The 22,276-nt window shown below is 40.3% G+C and overlaps 1 protein-coding gene across 2 annotated transcripts in view; it reads right to left on the reverse strand.

The window, feature by feature from the left end:
* Positions 1-1,412: 1,412 nt before the first annotated feature.
* The window catches only part of flw (flapwing), a 33,339-nt gene continuing 12,475 nt past the window's right edge, over positions 1,413-22,276 (reverse strand). For both annotated transcript variants that reach the window (XM_064680263.1, XM_064680262.1), the window contains exons 2-5: positions 3,155-3,502; positions 2,373-2,716; positions 2,179-2,313; positions 1,413-2,110 (exon numbers count right to left, since the gene is read on the reverse strand). In XM_064680263.1, the coding sequence (XP_064536333.1) occupies positions 1,997-2,110; positions 2,179-2,313; positions 2,373-2,716; positions 3,155-3,502 (941 nt within the window). In that variant the 3' untranslated portion in view covers positions 1,413-1,996. The remainder of the gene's footprint in view (positions 2,111-2,178; positions 2,314-2,372; positions 2,717-3,154; positions 3,503-22,276) is intronic.

Here is a 22,276-nt window from a genome sequence, read left to right on the forward strand (position 1 = left end):
ATGAATGCATGTATATATAAACTATATAGCTTTATCATTTCAAATTTCATGATTTCTTTTTGGGAGGCAAAAAAGGCACTACAATCTAATAATTTCGACGATGACGAAATAAAGAAAATACATAACTATTAGCATTTGCTATCAAATAATTAAATATATAATATATATATGTATATCTATATATATATATACATATATATATTTATATATTTATGTATATCAGTTAACAACGTGTTTCGAATTAAAAAGTGAACAACAAAAAAGAAACCTGCACAAAATTTGTTGTTTCAAATGTTCGAAGTAATGCTTAAAAATTCGTTAAAAATATTTTTCTTTTTGTTTTTTCTTTTTGATGATTGATGATAAAAGTTCATAATTTATAATATATATATAATTGTTTTTCTTCTCTTTTTGTTTGTTTTTTAACAGAAAACAAGCCTCAGTAAATGCACAGACCAAAGCGCCCATTTACATACTCAATATCAATTTTAAATTGTATTTGTATTTAGATTTATTTAATTTGGTTGTTTTCTTTACCGTTTTTTTGTTGTTTTTTTTTTTGTTTTTGCAGATAACAGTTGTTTAAACCTATTTTTAGTATATATCTTTATGTATTTATTTATAACTTGTCACTTGCTAAAAAAAAATTATTTACCGCTTTTTTTTGTTTTTTTTTTTTGTTTTTTGCCTTTATATATTAACTTTAGTTTTTAAATACAATAAAAAAATTGCAATAAATTAGTTAAAAGAAAAAAAAAAACAAAACAAAAAGAAATTGAATAAAATACAATTTAAAGCAGGTAAATAATAATAAATAAAAAAAAAATACACATAGTTTAATTGCCTTACGCTTAAGTCGTAAATTTTTCATAGTTTTTGTATTTGTTTTTACTTGTTAGACAAATTGTAATGCGCACTTAGTTTATAAACAATTTTAAGCATTTTGAAACTAAATATTAGAACTACATTTATTTGCTGCACTAAAGGGGGATTTTTTTATTTGCTTTTCAATTTTGTTGTTTTTTTTTTTTGTTTGTTTGTTTGTTTGTTTTTGTTGGGAAACACTGCACACTGTGGCCTAGTTATAGATTTGCAATTTGTATGTATTTTGTTTGTTGTCGTAGTACATTTAAGTAAATATCGTATATAGAGTTTACAATAATATGTCTATATAAATTCATTGCTTAAATCGCTGTACTCTTTTTTCTATATGTATATCGCGTGTTTAGTTTACGGTTATTAATTATCTTTTGGGAACTAGGAATTTGCGGGAGGTTAGCTCGTTGCGATCGTTATAAACCATTTAGCAAACGCTTTTTTCTGTCTGACCAAGGTAATCTTTCAAAACAAATGCAAGGACTTAAATGTGTGTGTGTGTAATTGATGTTGTTATTGTTGTATTGTTTTTAGTGTAGTATAGTGTAGTGTAGTGTAGTGTAGTGTAGTGTAGTGTAGTCAATATGCATTTAGCAACATGTATGTACATGTAAAGTAAATAAATAATATAGAAGTTTGTATACAGTTAATAATAACATGCAGTTACATATACAATATATCTATATACATATATTATATTGAATATATATATATATATATATATATATATATATCATGTATATAAGATGATCTGTTTATTTATTTTATTAATCTGTCAACACGTTTTAGCCATCTTTCGTCTCAAACGATTTTCTTTGCTTATTTTGTGGGGCTGTATTTTCTTTTTTTGTTTGTTTTTTTGTAATTTTCATTTGAAGTTTGTTTTTTTCTTTTTGTTTGCTTTTTCAACTAGTTAATTACTTGCACACATTAAATTTTGACATATTTATGTACGTATGTATAATATATATATAAAAGTTATTCGTGTATTTGTTGTTTGCTGTTGTTGTTGTTGTTGTTGTTGTTGTTGTTGTTGTTGTATTTGTTGCTGTTGTTTGCTGATGTTGCTGCTGTTGAGGTTGAGGTTAAACCTTTAAGGAAATGGAAGCGGATGGATATATTATTTCTTCTTGTTGGTCGCCAACATTGGAGCGCTGCGCTGCGGTGTTGTTGGCCGAGATGAGTTGATGCCGCTGTACAAATACTTGGCCTTCTTTTCGGATGGCTTCAGTATCTGAAATGGTATAAATATATAAGATAAAAAGGTTGGACTATGTGTATGTGTGTATGTGTGTGCCCTACCTGGAATGAGCACATGAGCGTGTCGTCCACGGTCATCATGCCGCCAGCGTTATCGAATTCGCCGCAATAGTTTGGCGCCGAGAACAATGTGACCAGCTGACGGCGCGCAAAGAACTCGTAGCCATCCTCAACGACCTGTTAATGGTTGCGAGAGTTAACAGAGAGTTAACAGTAGATTGTTTGGATTTGCTAACCTGATGTGCACGACAAATCAAGTCCAGCTCGTGTCGATTCAAGAACTTGGAGACGACATCAACGCCAAAAGTGAAGCTAACGCCACGATCGTTTTCGCCCCAGCCCTGTACATCCTTGTCGGGATCACTCCACAGCAGGTCGCAGAGCAGCCCGGTGTCGGGCACATCTGTGGGACGCATCAGGCGACGGATCTGCTCCATGCCCTGCAGATCGGGACTGAGGCCACCATGGCAACAGAAGATCTTCTCATCAATAATCGCGGCCACTGGCAGACAGTTGAAACAATCTGTGAAGGTCTTCCATAGTTTAACATTGTAGCGACGCTTGCACTCGTCGTAAAAGCCTGAAATGTAGTTAAGTGGAAAATATTATAATAATTGTATTAAATGCTATCCACAATCAGTCCGAATGAGCTTTCATTTGCCACGTCCACAATAGATATGCGATTATTTCGGAAGATGGCTTATGTATTCATGTCCCATACGATCCATACGGTCAACATATGATCCACAGTAAAAAAAAAATGCTCCTCTTACGAGGTAAAAGCAATTGTAAGAATATACGATTTTGCATATACGATCCACATGCGATCCACATACGATCCACATATGCTCCACTTTCAGTCCACAATCCGAAAAGGATGTCCTCGGTCAGGAAAATGCGAATTTCGCATGCAACTCACATACAATCCACATAACATCCACAGCCAATTTACAGCTGTTTCGAATCATGCAACTGTCATGATTGTGCATTATAACATTTACCTGCAATTCACACTTACCATAAATTCTATTAATACTGGCGCACTCGTGATTGCCGCGCAACAAGAAGAAATTCTCCGGATATTTGATCTTGTAGGCCAACAGCAAACAGATCGTCTCCAGAGATTGCTTGCCACGATCCACATAGTCGCCGAGAAACAGATAATTGGCAGTCGGTGGAAAACCGCCATATTCGAATAGACGCAACAGATCTGTGTACTGGCCGTGTATATCGCCACAGATGATCAATGGCGCCTCCAGTTCCAGCAATATCGGCTGTTGCAAGAATATCTCGCGCGACTTCAAGCACAATCCGCGCACCTCCGCCTCCGTCATCTGCACCTGTTTACCGGTGCGGCAGCTGCGCACTGAAAGAGTTTGCCCCCAGAAAACCGAAATGTTAGTCAAATGTCGCAAAGTTAAAAAAGAAAATATATATGTACAGACGATAAAGTACACTAAACTCTAGCATAGTTCTGACAGGGGGGCGGGGCGTGGAGGGGGCGCAACAAATGCCTAGAACAACATTGGGAAAAAACTAATTTATCGACACTTTGTTTGGGTGGAAAACTTCTGCTGCTGTTGCAATGTTTGTTGCTGTTGTTGTTGCTGTTGTTGTTGTTGCTGTTGTTGTTAGTGGGTTGCCAAGCACAACAAAAGTAAAAAAAAAAAAATGGGAAAATCAAATGTTGCATACTTTGTGGCGCAAAGCGTGGGGACTATTATATATGAATGCGAATGTGCGGGGGCAGGCGGCGACCTTCGAAACACAAACAAAAAAGCGCAATGCGAGCTGCGATGCAGCGATGTGTGCGTGTGTGTGTGCGTGTGTGTGTGCGTGTGTGTGTGTGGGCCTTTGTCAGGCGTTCAGCTTCAACTATTTTGAGCGCTCACATGTCAACGCTTCAGGAATATTTCAGACACTAGAAAGCAACTCAATTGCATAAGCAACCAGTGAAGCCCAACAAGTGGGCGTGGCAGCGCCTACACACACACACACACACACACACAGTAACGCACAGTAACGCACACGCCCACACTTTGGGGGGTCGTTCCGCGTTGCGGCCCGGGCTGTCTCTCCATTCGCTGTCATTTACTTTGAAATTAATTTTTTGTGCACATGTTGCGGCGCCAAGGGAAACGGGAACGTGTCCCTGCGCTGGGCAGGCAAGTAGGTCACGCCCACACACACACACACACACACACATAGAACAACGAGAGAAAAAAATTAAATTAAATTTGCATACACAAAACGGACCGACAAAAAATATGAATTAAATAGTATATAAAAAGCACAAAGTGGGCGACCCACACGCTTGGCCTGAAGTGCAGCTCGAACTTGGCCACATTTCAACTGCAGCATAAAACCGCCCACGCACACACGCGCGCACACCCACACACGCGCGCACACCCACACACACACACCCCAAAAGCCGTCCAATGGCCAACCAGGGAGCAGCAGCAGGATTTTCCTATTTATAGTCGAATTTCTAGCTGGCGGCAGCTGCTGTCAAGTTCCTCAAAATGCTGCAATTGCAATTGCAGCAGCTGCGATTTCACAATTAATCATTGTGGGAATGTGCCAAAGGGCAAAGGTACAGCCAGCCAGAAAGTGAGAGAGAGAGAGAGAGAGAGGGGGGGGAAAGCGAAAGAGGGAGACAGACCTAACTTGCACACTTTGGTATTTGATTAATGCGCATTTATTTTCGACTGAGTTGATTTTACTTACTTAAATTACATTTGAATTTCAGCTTTGTGCATAAAGGCGCATTCCAATGGAATTCCAAATACGTTTGTTAATTTGCTTTGCCTTATTACAAGTCCTTTAACAAGTCCTTGCCTTGTTTGGCTTTTCATTTAACGAATTCCTCATACTCATACCCCTGCCTAGAAACTATCTGTGTATGTATGTATGTACATATATAAGGCGACATCTCCGACTATATAAGGTATATTTAGAGCTTGTCAGAGTCGGCCTTTATATCATATAAGTTAGTTGCCGGAGGAAACTACAACTACTACATATGATTCCATTTTGCACATATATATTCTAAATATTACATATTTTGGCTCAACTAATAATTTGATGCATACATACTTACATGCATGTATATGTGTATGTGTATATGTGTATGTATATTGATTTTGATTCGAATCGGTACCCAACACAATTTCACAGATCTGTGGGAAAAATCCACGGAAAATGCGAATGAGAGTTTATTTGTGGATCTTAAGCTTTGATTCTGCTGAACTGTTGGTTCGTTATTCGATGGAATTGAGCTGGGCAAAGCCGTAAAATACTCACTAGTATATCATAAGCCTCTACGGTTCGAATCGCTAGAGAAATGCGTTTTTGTATGGCTCGCAGTTATGCGCTTCACTATTCTCCAAACATCTACTAAATGGCTGCTATAAGTTTCAAAACTAACTCGTACCTCATCTATATTTCGCTCAGATCTGTTTTCACAACAACTTGCGGTTGTCGCCAGCCTAGGCTGAATTTGAATGTTGGCGCTTGGAAGTGGCTCAACTTTGAACCGGTTTGTCACCCCTTCACGTCAATTTGCATGCTCCTCCAACCGCTGGCCAAGTCAACAGACATCTGTCATCTGTCAACTCACATCTGCATATCGCGTTCTAGTTGCTTTTTGTCATCATTTCCGGTTGTCTGGCAGTCAGCACTTTAACTACATTACCCAGACGCTGTGCCAACCAATCTGGTAGCAGATGTTGTTAGCAGCGCTGCTGCACACATTTCGAATAAGGCTAAACACTAAATTATGCAGAGCACAAAGGTTTTACTACACCGGCATATGAGATTCGACTGAAGGAGACTCCGCCCGACTTCTGCCACGCTGCCTTCGCAGGACAACAAAAGCAGCAGCAGCAGCAGCAGCAGCAGCTGCTGCATACTTTTGGGCGCTGCATAATTCGTTGCCAAATCTGGCAGCCTCCACCTCCACTGGAGGACTATCGACTGACTGGCAAGTGGGTTTGCTCCACGCATAAATTATGCAACAGCTGCTCCACTTTGTCTTACTCTTTGTGTACGGTGTGTGTGTGTGTGTGCGTGTGTGTGTGTGTGCGTGTGCGTGTGTGTGTAAGTTATGTGCATAAAGTCACGAAAAGCTTAAAACCTGATTTAATCTGTGCAGCGCAGTGCATGATATGCAATACTATATGCCCTGTACTCATCAGAATATGTATTTTAAAAACAGGGTATACATCACAGTTGCGCAAATGTTTGTAACATTTTTGATTCTTGATCAATGTCAATGGCCCACGCCAGCTGCTTGCCGTGTTCTGCAAATCGAACAACATTCACTTTTTTGGTGCATAGAATCAAAATGATCAACTAAATGCGGCCTATCTAAATGGGCTATCGTTTATCATTTTCCCATTTTCGTACCATTTCGTAACATCGATAAATATCGATATCCACTGCCGAGTTTTCTGAGCATATTTCGCAGAATTTGTTAGCCAATTTGTTGGCATGACCAGAATATGGTGAAGGTGCCTAATTTGGGGCTTAGCTTAAGGTCTAGAAATTATGCCGATTCGATAGATTAAGGTCTAGCTTTTACGTTCATTTATTACCCGATTCGATAGCTTAGGATAGACAGATCCAAAATAGTTCACTTTCATTTCCTCATTTCCATTCATTCCAGTTGAATGTCAGCTTCAGCTTCAGCTTCACAGTTTTCAACTGGAGAAGCACATTCACCTAACCGCTTTCTTTGTCTCTTAGATAACACTTATCAATCGCCTTATCAATCAACCAGATGTATCAATCAGCTTTGGGCAGCGTGATTTGTGGACTGTGCGATCTATTTACAATTTTCTTTGTTGCAACAACAAATGTCCGACTTTAGGCCGCAACACTTTGACGCACATGTGACAGAGACGACAAGCGCCAAATGAGAGAGAAACATTGAAGGGTGGGGGGGGGGGGGGGGGGGGGGATTCTATTTTCTATTATTCTATTTTTTATCTCTATGCAAATGTCCGCAGTGCAACAACCCATCGTCAACCGCAAGGGGGAGGGTTCGAAGGGGGGGGTGAGGGGCACCAACGCACACCCGCTGGCGGCAGCCCAAGTGAACAGACAGACAGAAAAGCGGGGGCCGGCTGGGGCGTGTAGCTTGCCGCTTGACTGAGGTGGATAAGAAAAAAACATATATACATATGTATATATATAAAAATAAAAAGAGAAGAAAACTCTTATGCGTAAGCAAAAAAGACGCGCGTGTTTGTTTGTCATGCATTTTACATGAGAAACGAGAAACGAGCACGTGCCACCCCCAGCCCCAACCACAGCCCCAACCACAGCCCCAACCCCACCATTACCACACGCTCACGCGGCGCATGCATGTGTGCCCACACAGGTCCCTGTTGCCACTGACAGCCAGTCCCTCAGTCAGTCAGTCAGTCAGTCAGTCAGTCAGTCAGTCGGTCTGTCGGTCGGTTGGTAGTCAGACTAGTCTTCACTTTCCCCAGCGCTTTCCTTCAATTTGTTTTTTTTTTCTTTTCTGTGTCTAACTGGTTCATCATGATTAACAAACCCCCCCCCCCCCCTCCCCTCATCACACCCCTACCCGCGCAGCTGCACGACACAAATTAAAAATGTAGCAAATATTACACGTGCCGAGGCCTAAGGGCTGGGCGGCATGTGGGCGTGGCCAGCGCACAATGCAGCTGATGTTAGCTCAACTTATTCGCAGCGCTTTAAATAATGCAACGCACAGCGTTTAGTCGCACGAAATGAATAGAAAAGGCGCAGGTTATCCCAACACCGAACTGCCCATACACTAACTAATTACTTCACTTGGCAACAATTAAAAGCGAACTTAACTAAAGTCATTTAAATTTTAGCTAGATTTGATCTGCGATTTTTGTACTAAAGCTTACTTGTGAGTCGGTTAAAGCTTTGGTCAAGAGCCTTTGTGACTTTGCTGTCCGAGCGTCGAACCGACAAGCGGCAGGTCGCTGGTTCAAATTCAGCAGTAGCAGTAGACGCGAATTACACAAACAATTATAGAAATAAAAATTAAAACTTTTCTAAACTGTGAAACATTTAAGTTTTCTGTTCAATTAATTGCAGCTATTAAAAGGATATAATATATCTGAATATATGTATATATATTGAATATAAGGTCGCCAAAACCAGCGGTAAATATAAATATATTTAGTAAATATAGATTTATGAGTAGTAAATATATATTCCGAGCTGCTTAATTTAATTCCGAATACTAAATACCTCTTATCGCATTTCGACAACTGGACAACTTTATTAAAACTAAAGCATGACCTGCAGATATTTGTATTTTCTTATTTTATTAGCTATCTATCTATCTGTCTCTCGACCCTGTTCGAGAGATCGATGGGTTGGATCCGGCTGTTTGCAGGATTGCCCGATCTGAGCATTTCCGCAAATGACACAGATTCGCCAGCTAACATGGGCGATGGGAAGGGATCATTATTTGGTCGATCGTGGTTATTCCTCGCCTTGTGAGGAGAAGCCAAGATATTGGGCGCTGGCTTGCGTAACTTGATTCGGTCTATGTACCATTTACAGCCCCTCTTATTGGCAGAGTGGTTTCCGACGCAGTTGGCGCCGAAGAAGTCGGCTTCCTGGACTGCTTTGCAAAGTGGAGATTCAGTTGGATGCTCTGCAGCACATCTTCCAAAGACGAATGGCGTCATTTGCAGATTTGCAGATAATATTTGTATACTCTGAACCCATTATAAATGGGTAAAGAGGGTATAATGTATTTGTGCAAATGTATGTAACAGGCAGAAGGAAGCATCTCCGACCCCATAAAGTGTATATATTCTTGATCAGCATCAATAGCCGAGTCGATCAAGCCATGTCCGTCTGTCTGTCGGTCCGTCTGTCCGCCCGTCCGTCAGTCCGTATGTATGAACGCAAGGATCTCAGAACCTATACGAGCTGTAGGTCCTCCTAGTCCCCGCGCAGATCGAGTTTGTTTCCGATATTCGATAACTTGCCCCGTTTCCAAGTAATCGATAATAATCGAAATCCTGTTTTTTGGGCAATTTCGGTAAATAATATTAGCTAGAGTCACCAAACTTGACATGTAGCTTCTAGAATAGTATACATAACATATATCAAGTATTTTTCATTTTATATCTATCGCTTGTTGGAAGAAGAGGGTTCAGGGTATCCCCTAGTCGGGAGCTCCCGACTAGAACCTCTTACTTGTTTATATTTAAAATATTTTATGTTATCAATTGTTGTACTTCATTTTATTTAAAATATACATTTTCACAAATATATATATCCATCTTTTATATTTTTGGGCTCATGTTCCTTGAAAAAGTTTAGATGCCCTTTCTTATACTCATTCTGATCACAGTTTGTCGTTGTAGATTGCTATTCAAAGTAGCTACTTTTTTTTTGAAAAACAGAGTTGTTGCATTTCCGTGTGTAGGTGTGTGTGTGTGTGGGAGTGTGCGAGTATATCTCTGATGGGTTTCAGAGATGAAAGCCCTTCCGACAGGCCATTGTAAATAAGATGAAGACGCCTCGCACTTTTGGCTTAATGAAAAATGTGGATGCCATTTCATGACCCGATTACTCGACAACTCTTCAAAGGGCTGGGGCAGGGGGTCCGCGCGGTTTGGAGGGTCGGTCCAGGCATCAGGAGCCAAAGGTAGTTAGAAAAGCAGACTTAACTGGAGCAGGCACAGCAGCTTCCGTGAGGCCAGTGCAGAAATGCTGAAGCCATTTAAGGGCTGGCAGAACTGTTAAGCAAACGACGAAGAGGAGGCAGAGGACACAGGATACAGAAAACGCAGGGGCGTGGCATTGTGGAGGCGGCAAGCCTGCGAAGCAAATTAAGTGAAAAGGCTTTGCAAATGAAGGCAAAGATAAGGCAGGCAGGCAGACGGGCGGGCGGGCAGGCAGGCAGTTTGTGTTGTCGGTTAGTTGAGCAAACAGGCAAAGGATGCGAGCTTAAACTTTAGCATATCCTCCACGCAAAGGATGCGCAGCAGAAACCGTCTTGACAGCACAGAAACACAGCACACAACGCATTTCAACTAAGTGCTTCGGGCAAATTAAACTGTGAGCTACGATGAAATATCTATATGTATTCATTTCAGCGAAAGAACTTTCAGTGGAAAGCTTCAATTATTACGATTTTCCAGAAATTAGTGTCTGCTTCAGTATAAAATGTATTTTTTTTTTTATGTATGTATATGTTTTTAAAAACTTTTTATCATTGATATTCACAGCAATTTTGTTTTTATTTCCTTAACTTATTTCTAGAGCCCTTTTGTTTTTTACAGGGTATGCTTAAGTGGCGCACTCTCAAGGCCAGAAATGCGAACTTTTTGAAAATGCAAAATTTCACTTTTGACAGCGCGCAGCAAATTAATTGACTTAATGCACTGACTAAAGTTCAGCTCGGGCTCAAATAGTTGCAGCAGTTAAATTTAGCAAAAGATTCTCTTTAAAAGCCGACTTAATTGAATGCGCTTCAGTTTTGTTGTGCACAAGTTTGTAGCCAAGTTCGCATGAAATTTGATTAGAAGGCAAAAGTTATCTAATATCTTTCCAGGGAATTAATTAGCACAACATAATGCACTCAGCTTCGGTTTGAACAGTTTCAGCAGAATATACTTATATGGCTTGCGATTCAGCTTAAAAACCATTTTGCAGCGGTTTAATTCGTATTATTGCAGTTCGCTTCGGTCCATTTATACTTCTATACTCTGCATGGCACAAGAAAGGTTATGTTGGTTTCTTCGAATGCATGTAAGAGGCATCATTTGATGCTTGGCCATTGGTACTTAGGCATAATTGCATGCCCTGAAAATTTCATAGGAATCGGACAATAAGCACCGAGGATATTCAAGAACGCATTTCCCAGGGCATGCGACTGAGTGAAGAAGAATAATTCCGTGTGATTCAACATAGGGTATCGGCTGGCCTAGTCCCGACTCGTTCTCGTTCTCATTTTCATTTTCATTTATTAAACGACAGATTGGCTGAATGGAAACGCATTATTTAAATTCGCGTGTATAGCCCGTACTCCCAACCGTTTCACAATCTGCAAACTGTGACAAAAAGCAATCAATTTTCAATCAAACCCTCCCTCCCTTCCTTCAAGCCGCACACTTTGAATCGGGAATGTGCAAACGGACAGCTTAAAATTTAATTAACATTTCGGTCAGCATGTAAAGCAAACACACACTTGCACACACACACACACACAAAGGGAGAGTGCTTTAGCAGCATGTGAAAGTGCGTGAGGCGAGCGAGAACAAACACATTGACCCACATTCCGGCACTCTGATTCAATTAATGTCCACTTTGGACTCCAGCCCCCCCAACCCGCACCCAATCTCCCCGAACACGCGCCTCTTCATCAAGATCGAAGTCGAGTTGACCTTCGTTTTGCTAATCGATAAAATGTCGCCTCTTTCGGGGCCGTCCACTTGATGGTAATTACAGGGCATGATTACAGGGTTCAATGTCGAATTGCGGCTGTTGTTGTTCTTGTTGTTTTTGTTGCTATTGGCGGCGGCTCCTTGGCTCCTGTCTTTAGCTCCTTGCGAACACACAATTTGCATAGGACGGTTATCATTAATTGCCACGCCCTGCCACTCTGCCCCAGCCAATGCCCACTTAATGGGCTATGTGTGCCGGCGAGGCTTTGCGTGCTCAAGTTGAAATTGCGCCAAATGAAGCAAAGATAACAACTCAAACAACAACAACAACAACAACAACAACAATGGCAGCAACAGCAAGGATGAACGCCTTTGGGCCAGCGAACGTTGATTAAGGACGAGTGCAAGAAAATTTCATTTTAAATTGTTGTCGTTGCGACTGCTGCGCATGAAACTAGGCAATGCATTATTCACATGCTCGAAAACGCTTCCGTTTTGCATTGACCCACTTGGCAGGACGAGCGACGCCTGCAGAGGGGTAGTGAGTGCCAGGGGGTACGGGGGTAGGGGGGTGGGGTATGTGCTAAGCAGCGAAAAGTTTTGAAAATTGAATCAATAAAATAATTGAAAATAAATGTAAATTGAAACGATTCAAAAACGAAACGGTTAACATTAAAGAAATCGTTTACAGATCGAACTGTTAAGTTACGTTAGGGTTAGGCTAAACGATAACAGAAACGCAGCGATTTAACAGCGAAACGGGTAACATTACCTCAAAGCGAGCTGTCAATATTAATCTGTAGCGAAGCGGTTATGGCTATTAAAAGAATCTGTTTGAAAATTGTTGCAATGAAAGACATTAAATCGAAGATACGCTAAGGCGGTTTGAAAACGAAACGGTTAACATACAAACAAGTCGGTTAAGAGACGTTGTGAGTGAAACCCATGTTAAACAAACGGCTAAATTAGCTAATTTATAAGCCAGAAGCAAAGGGGCAGTTATCTAGCTTATCTAGCTTATTACATATGTGAATGATGTGAAACGGGTAAACATTTTAAGCAAATCGGTTTGCAAGCGTTACGTTTCGCGTTATTTATCGCGAATCGGTTAAGTTATCGCACCCTAACCAAATCGATTCAAAAGCGATCTATTTACAATCCGCACGAGATGTTCAGTATCCAAAACGAATCGGGTTGTGAGCGAAACGTAAGTCATAATTAGTTTATTATTTGAGTCACATGCAAGGCATTTAGCAAGCGAATTGGGTTTGCTAACGAACCGGTTAAGAGCTTTGAGAGCCAACTTTACCAATAACAATGCGCCCAGGTTGGGCATGTGAATGTAAACTCAATTGAAATCGGTTTGCGGTTATTTCGGATGCCCAAAAGTCATTCATGCAACAACGAATCGCTTTGCATCATTGTTCCAGTTCCAGTTGCTGCATCGGAATTTCAAGAAAAATTGCCCAAATCGGCGTTTGTAGCGCCAAAAGTAACACAAAGAGGCACTGAATATCGCCACGTGGGCGAACACATATGTATTTGCAAAATGCTTCCGTTTTGCATTGACCCAGTTGAATGGAAGGTTGCGGCCGGCTGCAGTTGGCGAAACGAAGCGGCGTTAAAATTTACTTAAAAATCGCCACTTGGACACGTGATGGCACCACCGAGCCGATCCACCCAACCACCAATGGCCTGGGCCCCAGACCTCATTTAAGCACATTAGCGCTGATTATAACGCCATTTACATGACATGTCTGTGTGTGTGTGTCTCTGTGTGTGTGTGTGTGTGTGTGTGTGTGTCGAGTGCTCAATGCAATTTATGAATGTGGCACACGGGGCGTATGCGTAATGTCTTTTGTGCGCCTCGAGTCTGTGTGTGCTCGTGTGTGTGTGTGTGAGCCTGCTTTTCATTTGAAATACTTAATGTAGACATAAAATAAACATTGTGCAATTAACATTGAGCCAAAATTGTCTATAAAATCGAATAAAAACAAATTAGAAAAATAAAAACAAAAAACCAAACACCAATGGAAATAAAGAGCCAAAAATGAAATCTAAACAAACGCCGAGCAAATGTGTTATTAGCTGGCCTGGCAACACAATTCGATTAATACAAATTTAGGAGAGAGTGAAAAAATGGGATCCTTTAATTTGATCATTAAGTAGGTAACGCATGCAGAATTATTTGTATTGCTGATCACAAATAACAATCGGATCGTTTGCGTTTAATTGTTTGCGATAACTTGTCCATTCACACAAGTTTCTTAGCTCGGTTTGTTTTCAAATTGCTTCAAATCGGATAACCGTGTTTCCATGCTTGGCTTTTCCTTTATTTAAATATAGATATCTCAACTGAATTATTAATAAATAAGCTGTTTGACAATCAGATGGTGTTGGGTACATACATGTATTTATATACTATACTTTATTTCATGTTAAATGATATCCATAACATGTTTTCTTCTTTCTTTATTTCATTTGATATTCAAAATGTCCACGTTCTTAAATACAGAACACAAAACAAAAATTTACCTAAGCAAACAACTTGAAGATTTACTGAAATGTAATTCGAATTTCTGAAATCCTTGAATTATTGAGTTTAAAGCGCTGGCTTTATTAAGACTCAGGCTCAGAGTTTGCCTGGAAAGTTCGTTTAATATAATACTTGGTAGACGACGATCTGCTCTGTAATCCGTTTCAAATACTCTGCATATAGGCTATCATAGTCATATTCAATTTAATTGTTAGCTATTTGCCTAGTCTAACATAATATACTTAACATTTTGAGAGTATTTAATGCTGCGCCTGGCATCAACTGCAAATATCAGTTCTTGTGCTGTTTCTGTTTTGTATTATAGCAAGCATTTCGCAAGAAGGCCACATGCCGAGTGTACAGCGCACACAGAGGCCGGAGGAGAGGGTAAGAGGGTAAGACGGGCACTCAAATTGTTTGATTTTGCAAAGAGTTCGAGTACTGAGTATATAGCATTCACATACGTATATTGCATCTGCAACGCAACGATTGGTTTGCGATTGCTTGGTAAACAGACTTACAAAGCGAGTCAAAGCAATTCCGTGTCGCTGATTCCTGATGCTGCTGTTCGCCTTTTTGCTGGCAGAGAAAACAGAACAAAAAAATCACATCCATGGCGAATGTTGCTGCAGCAGCAGCAGCAGCAGCAACATTCCATACGTATCCATTGAAGCGATCTATTGTAGCTGTGCCGTGACAGCAACTGCTGCAGCCCATGCACACACACACACACACACAGTCGCACAGGCGCCCATTTTTTGACAGATACACACACGCACGCACAGCTAGAGAGGCAAACAGGGAGAGAGAGAGAGAGAGAGAGAGGCAATGTGCTGCTTTCTACTTCAGTGCGTGCCATGTTGCGTATGCGCGCTATTTATAAAAATCAATTTCTGCCTTGGCAAGCAACAACAAGCGGCAGCTACAACAAGTTGAAAGCAAACAAACAAATCAGAAACAAACAGCGCCAAGAAATAAATAAATAATTTTGTTGCCTCAAGCAATCGGCAATAACAACAGCAGCAACAGAAGAAACCACAAATGGAATATCGACCCCGTTGCCCATAAAAACAACTTCTAATAGATCTCAGCCTGATATCCACTGATAAGGTCGTTCAGTTCGTCCCAACTTTGAACTGAACCATTTGGCTTCTGGGTGAATATTATTGAATCTTAAATAATTTGTGTTCAACCTCAAAAGCGGAGGCGATCCAGTTGTGTTCCCCTAACAGTCGACACTTGAAATATTTAATAGACATTTTCTGTTTTTGTATATCTGTCGCTATTTCCATGATATCGATCGATTTTGCAAACGCAGCTAATCTCTGAGCTATACACACTTAATTCGGTAAACACATATCCAGAATACTTTCAGCTTTTTTTTTTCAACCTCTTTCCGTTTCCCACAAAATTCAACAAATCTAATTTTACTTCGCTTCTCGAAAAACTTCTCGCTTTGCGCCTATCAATGTGTTTTCTTGTTTTTCAAAGAAGGTTTTATTTATAAAATATTCTTTTCACCTATTTTAATGCTAATCGCAACGCTCGCCTTTGGCTTTGCTTCTTCTTTTAATGCTTCACCTTTTCACGTTTTCTCGCTGACTTCTCTTTCTTTGCTTCTGTTTTCTTACTGGTGTCTCTCGCTTCGCTTCTCTTCTGCAAAAGTTTCTCTCTTTTTGTCGTCTCTTCTCTCAACGCTCCTCTATTCATTTCTTGCAAAGCTTCGCTTCGTTTCCCTTTTGCATCCTCTCATGCATATTTTTGTGCAATTATAATTCTAAGATGCCTGCAGCTTCTCTAATCGCTTCTCGGAAATTCACTCCTAACAACAGCCTTTAGGCTATTCATAGCAGTACTACTCATGACGCGCTGGGCAAAATTTAGACCACCTAAGATGTTCATTTGGTCGCACTCATAAATTATAATTCACTGTCGAGGTCAAGTGTAGTGCTTCTTCTTCAACTTTCTTTCGCTTCTCACTTGCTGCACTCGCAAAGCCTTTCAACTATATACTACTGCCTGCGCCCAATACTTGCCACCACATCCTCCATTCACCCCTTTGCTACCCGGCTGCCCGGCTAGCCCATCCCAGCTAGAGAACAATGACAATGAAGGCAGCGCGTGCGACAACAACAACAACATCAACAACAACAGCAAAGTAAAATCTCAAAAAAAAAATGTATTTTTAGCAATAGTTGCTGTTGTTGCCTCTGCTTTTGCTTTTGCTGTTTCTACCCTGAACCCGTTGAAAAGGGGTATAATCGTTTTCTGCAAATATATGAAACAGCAAGAAAAATGCCAAAAAATATAGATACACATTCTTGCTCAGCATCAACAGTCGAGTCGACTTTCGCTTTGGTATTAAAATACATTTGTATGCAAACATCCGGCTAAGAGAAGAAGAAGCACGGCTGCAGAAAAAGCACGTTTGTCAGTTGGTTTCAGGGCATCTTTTAGTCGTGCCCTCCCGACTAGAGCACTCTTTCTCTTGTTTTCTTGTTAATTCTGAACTGGCAAATTGAAAAATGGAAAAACTCAATGCCAAAGGCAAATGCGAAAAACAACAAACACAGACACACACACACACACACACACACACGCACACACATACACACTAGTCAGAAAACAAGAAAAAAAACGGCCATCTTTGGCTAGCGAAGTTGAAATACCCTTGCAGACATATGTCCTAGACTTTTGCAGCTATGTGGATATCTTGCAAAGAAAACAGCAGCTTTTTCTGTAAACAAAACTCATGTTTCGAACAATCCTTTCTATGGAGCTATATGATTTAGTAGTCCGGTGTAAATAGGGTTATGTTTATATCGTGAGAGCAATTCTTAAACTTGACTTATACTATTAGAAAGCACACAATTTATTCATCTCTATATATATATCAATTTACATGACAGCTCTAAAGGATATAGTCGTCCGATTTGGCCGACTTTGATATATGTTCTGCCTGCAACAGAAAGACAAAGTTTCACAGACAGACTTGACCTTTGATGCTGATCGGGAATATATACATACATATGTAACTATGCGTTACACATTCGTTGACCATATTACAATACCTTCTGCTAGGGCATTAACAGAAACAAAAACTACTTTAGCAAGCGCCAGCAGCTAATACACTCTGCATCAGAGTGCCCAAACCCCTTCCCCCACTATAAGCTAGCTGCTTTTCCCTTCTCGTCTTTATTCGGCAGCTCGTCGATCGATTTGTTCACGTTTAGCGCCTCTTGAGTGCAGTTCTACGCACCCACAACAATTATCCATAGATACAAATACATGTGTATACATAAATATATACACACCTGGTATATATATACATATATGCTTTATAGCGTCTACGTCTGTTGCAGCTGTCTCGCTCAGAGTGCAAATTCCAATTTATTTACTTGGGGACTTTGCTTAATTAGCGATTGTTGCAATTGTTGTTGTTGCTCTTATTGTTGCGGCTTTAGAGAAGGAAGCGCAGCGCGGCAACACGGAAGCTTTAGCGTGTGGCTCTCCCGCACGGCCGCAATTTGGCAGCCGACACACAGCCGTCTTACCCCTCCATCACTGCCAATCCCCTTACCTCTTTCCACGCCCCACAGACCCCTCCTACACCATCGCAGCTACTCTTTTTCGGCAGTCCACATGGCTAGCACCGCTTTGGATCGACGCCAGCATTGCAAAAGGCGCGCTGATTCATTTCGGTCAGTCGGCATACGATATTCGGTCTTTTCGGGTACTCGTTTTTGGCATTTCTTTCACTCGTTCGGCTATTTTCACTTATCTTATCGGCAATCATTGAAAAACAGACAAACAACAACAGCAACGACCTTAAATATATATAAGCATATATTTCCATTCCCATGTTTACGAGGCCAACGAGGCTTTAACGATGTCTAGCGAGTTCTACTTTTGGATCCATTCGAATTGTCATTTAAGCCATTTGTCATGCTTATAATATAGTTTATCTATAGCTAAGTTGATAATTTAAATTATTGAACAAATGAATGCGAATGCGTGAGGCAACATTCGTTTTGTATTCATATCCCAAAAAATATGAAATGAGTAATACCATAGTTAGAGTATAAAAAGAATACCTTCTCACACATTTTCTGCAGCAATGTTGCCATATCCTTATGAGGCGAATGCATTCGAGTGAGTGTGAATTGAGTACATTCAGTTATATTGAATATGTTTTCGAGTGATTTAGTATGCGAGGGATTTATAGATAAAAGCCGAATGGAATATGTACTTGGTGAGCTTGTCATCTCTTTCATGCAGTAGAGCTGCCATATGGCAATAAATGTTTTTCAGTGTTAATCAACATTGTTGTTGTTTACTACTACTAATATTCTGCAGTAGCGCTGCCATATCTCTTAAAAATATAAAAAGAGAGCATTACTCTACCATATTTGATAGAAATATCTTACCATATCTTTCTCAGCGAGTTAAAATGTATTAGTAGCTTAAGTTTGCCAAGCGTTGCCATATAGTTTCTGGATATGAACAACAACCTATGTGAGTTTTAATGTTTGAACATTTAAAGAACTCAAGTGCATTCTTGCTAAAGCTCCTCAACAATTCATATGTAAACATATTCAATTTGTAATTCATGTGAAACCGAAGCACTTGGGTGCCAGGCAGCACAGCCTAACAAGCTTGCCACATTTCTTAGAAAGGCGTTACCATATTTTCTAAAAATCAGCAAAATGTCTCAGCAATTTCCAGTTAATTCTTTCTACGAGGCTTTCAACGAAAGTCTTAAAATAGAATTCTGTGCTACAAAAGCTGCGCCATAATATACTTGAAATATGCCTGGAGCAGCTTCAGAGTTATAAAATGAACATAACATTAAATACAAGTAGGAGCTCCCGACTAGGGGATACCCTGAACCCTCTTCTTCCAACAGGCGATATGTATAAATGAAAGATACTTGATATACACATATATGTACATATATACAATTCTAGAAGCTACATGTCAAGTTTGGAGACTCTAGCTCATATTATTTGCCGAAATTGCTCAAATAACAGGATTTCGATATCGATTTTTATCGATTACTTGGAAACGGGGCAAGTTATCGAATATCGGAAACACCTTGCGTTCATACATACGGACGGACAGACAGACGGACATGGCTAGATCGACTCGGCTGTTGATGCTGATCAACAATATATATACTTTATGGGGTCAGAGATGCTTCCTTTTGCCTGTTACATACACTTGCACAAATACATTATACCCTTTTTTAACCATTTTTAATGGGTTCAGGGTATAATAATGCTACGACTGCCCAGAAACAAGAACTTAATATTTTTGTATATTCTATTTGGAATTTCGGTTAGTGTATAAAGTTGAGCTCTCTTCATTTCATTTTCAACCCACTCCAAATGCACGGGCCACTTTGAAAGTTTCATCAGGTGCGTAGTCGGTTGCATTTGTTTAAATATTTGCCTGGCCTATTTGTTAATTAAAAATAACGCAAGAGGCCTTGTCCCGCTACGCTCGTCCACCACCAGCCCCTCACCCTAAACACCTTTCATCGCACACTGGCAATGCCCTCGTCATCGCTGTGGACTTTGTGTCCCATTGCGTCTCCGTCCGTACGTCCGTCTGCCTAGTCCGTACCGTACCATAGCCTGCCTATTGACGTAATTTTCGATTTTATTTAAATTTTACCTTGAATGTTGTTTTTTTTTGCTGTTTTTCGCTGTTTTTCTTGTCGATTCTTGTGCTGCTCTTCGCATTAACCCTAAACATTGTTTGCCACTCGGATTAGGGGGGGAATTGTGGACTCGGATCAAACTTCACTTTGAACTTAACACCGTAAAAGCCGCTGTGCCACATCGCTCGCAATGGGTTAAAAATCCGTGTCATGAACAGCAACAACAACAATAACAACAACAACAACAATAACAATGGCACTTGCAACAATAATCACTTTGCCAGCTCACTCTCTATATACATATTATTTACAAAACCACAAACACAGTAAATAGAAAGCTTATGGCCAACAACACAACTTGTAAATACCTTACAAATGCAAACATTTATAATAATACTGATTATGATTTGTTGATTTAATTGGCTAGAAAATCGTGGGTCTATACATCTATTGAGAGTAATTCCTTTCAGATTTCATCTTATTATCAAGAAATGTTGTCAGTGCAAGAATGGATACAAAAATGGGCACAAACGTCGATATAGAATAGAATGTGAAGATCATATTTGATATTAATGTCTGGCACTCTAAAAACTCAGTTCCCCAAATTGTGAATACTTGAGCCTGATATAGCTGAACCTAGAATCAAGGTTCCCTCGAGGTGAGGGATCCCTCATAGAAGTTTACCTTCTGTTCGAATTGATATCGCCAGTTCGTCATGTGATAATCAAAGAAACGAGCCGGGGAATGTCTGGACATGACAGTCAAATTCCATTCCGTGGATAGTCAGAAGCTGCCCAGAGGGACATTTGAGAGAAGAGACGAAATACCAGAGCACGTTTTAGAGTAGGCTGAGACTTTCCCAGCCTAGGGTCAAAAACTTGACACTAAATCAATGCAAGCTTTCTCAATAAGAATTTCAACTATCAACAATAATTTTCAGGGGGTTTTTATTCTATATTCCTTTTATCAGTAGCCGCACAAAGTAGACGAATCGAAATGTTTTCGATTGCAAACCTTATATAAAAACCGATATAACCTAATCGCACAATGTTTGTTTGGACTTGCGATGACGTCGACATTAACTGCTTACAATACGAATTTCTTTGCGCTCATTTATTCTCTGGGTTCTATTGTTTTTTGCACCATTATAAAAGTGTGTTGTACAACAACAGCAACAACAACAACAGCTACAACAGCAAATGCAAACGCTTTGTGCTTGGGTCAGGTGTTGCAAAAGTTTCAACAACGCGCGCGCCTTTAAATAACCTGCCACCTTTTCCCTTTACTGCAGCAGCAAGTTTTTCAGTGTGGCAACCAGCCGCAGCACTTGCCCGCCCGTCTCACAGGAAGCTATTACGTGTCGGTTGGAGGCGTACGGCGCATGGGCCACGCCCACCGGCTGCACCTTTACCTAAATTCATGGGCTGTGCCAAAGGTCAAGGTGTTACCTTCATGCTTTTGCCTATTCTTTTTACATTTTGTTGCATTCCCTTCATTGGGCTGCCGTCTGCTGGCGAAGCTCGTTTTAAAAATATGCCCCAAAATATGCCTCAAATGTTGCCAAAAAAAAAAAAAAAAAAAAAAAACAAAAACAACAACATAACAGAAACCAGTAAGAGGTTCTAGTCGGGAGCTCCCGACTAGGGGATACCCTGAACCCTCTTCTTCCGACAGGCGATAGATATAAAATGAAAGATACTTGATATATGTGTATATATACTATTCTAGAAGCTACATGTCAAGTTTGCTAACTCTAGCTCATATTATTTGCCGAAATTGCTCAAATAACAGGATTTCGATAACGATTGGAAAAGGAGCAAGTTATCGACTATCGGAAACAAACTCGATCTGCGCGGGGACTAGGAGAACCTACAGCTAAAATTTCAAGTCTCTAGCTCTTATAGGTTCTGAGATCCTTGCGTTCATACATACGGACAGACGGACAGACAGACGGACATGGCTAGATCGCCTCGGCTGTTGATGCTGATCAAGAATATATGTACTTTATGGGGTCGGAAATGCTTCCTTCTGCCTGTTACATACATTTGCACAAATACACAAATACCCCTTTTATCCATTTTCAATGGGTTCACAGGGTATAAAAAGAAAGCCATTTGGGCCACGTGCGCTAAAGGGGCTGCAGGGGCACGAAAGTGGGGCGGGCGTCAAGGTAGGGCAGCTGTGAAGACGAGAGAAACACAGTTGGTCAGTTGCTTGGAACAGTTTTACAGACAGTTTCTAATGGGAGACAAGGTCGTTTTGGGGGTTTGGTCTGTGCCTGATTTCGATTTGATTTGAGTTTGATAAAAACTTAAAGTTAAATACACATGAGCATCTTCTGATGTACGAATGCAGATACTTTCGCAACTAGAAGTTCAAGATACTTCCATAATCCTTAAGCTAATATTTAAGGGAACAAGATTCTTGCCCGGTAACGAAAGAATAAGCAATTTTCACATTTTCGTCGGAAGACCCAAAGACTAAAAGCTCTACTAACTTCGAGCTAAAAACAAAACGGCCAAGACCTAA

Source organism: Drosophila montana, unplaced genomic scaffold (genome assembly GCF_035044405.1).
Source record: "Drosophila montana isolate Dmon_TW-CO22-7 unplaced genomic scaffold, ASM3504440v1 contig_2106_1, whole genome shotgun sequence".
Lineage (NCBI taxonomy): Eukaryota > Metazoa > Arthropoda > Insecta > Diptera > Drosophilidae > Drosophila > Drosophila montana.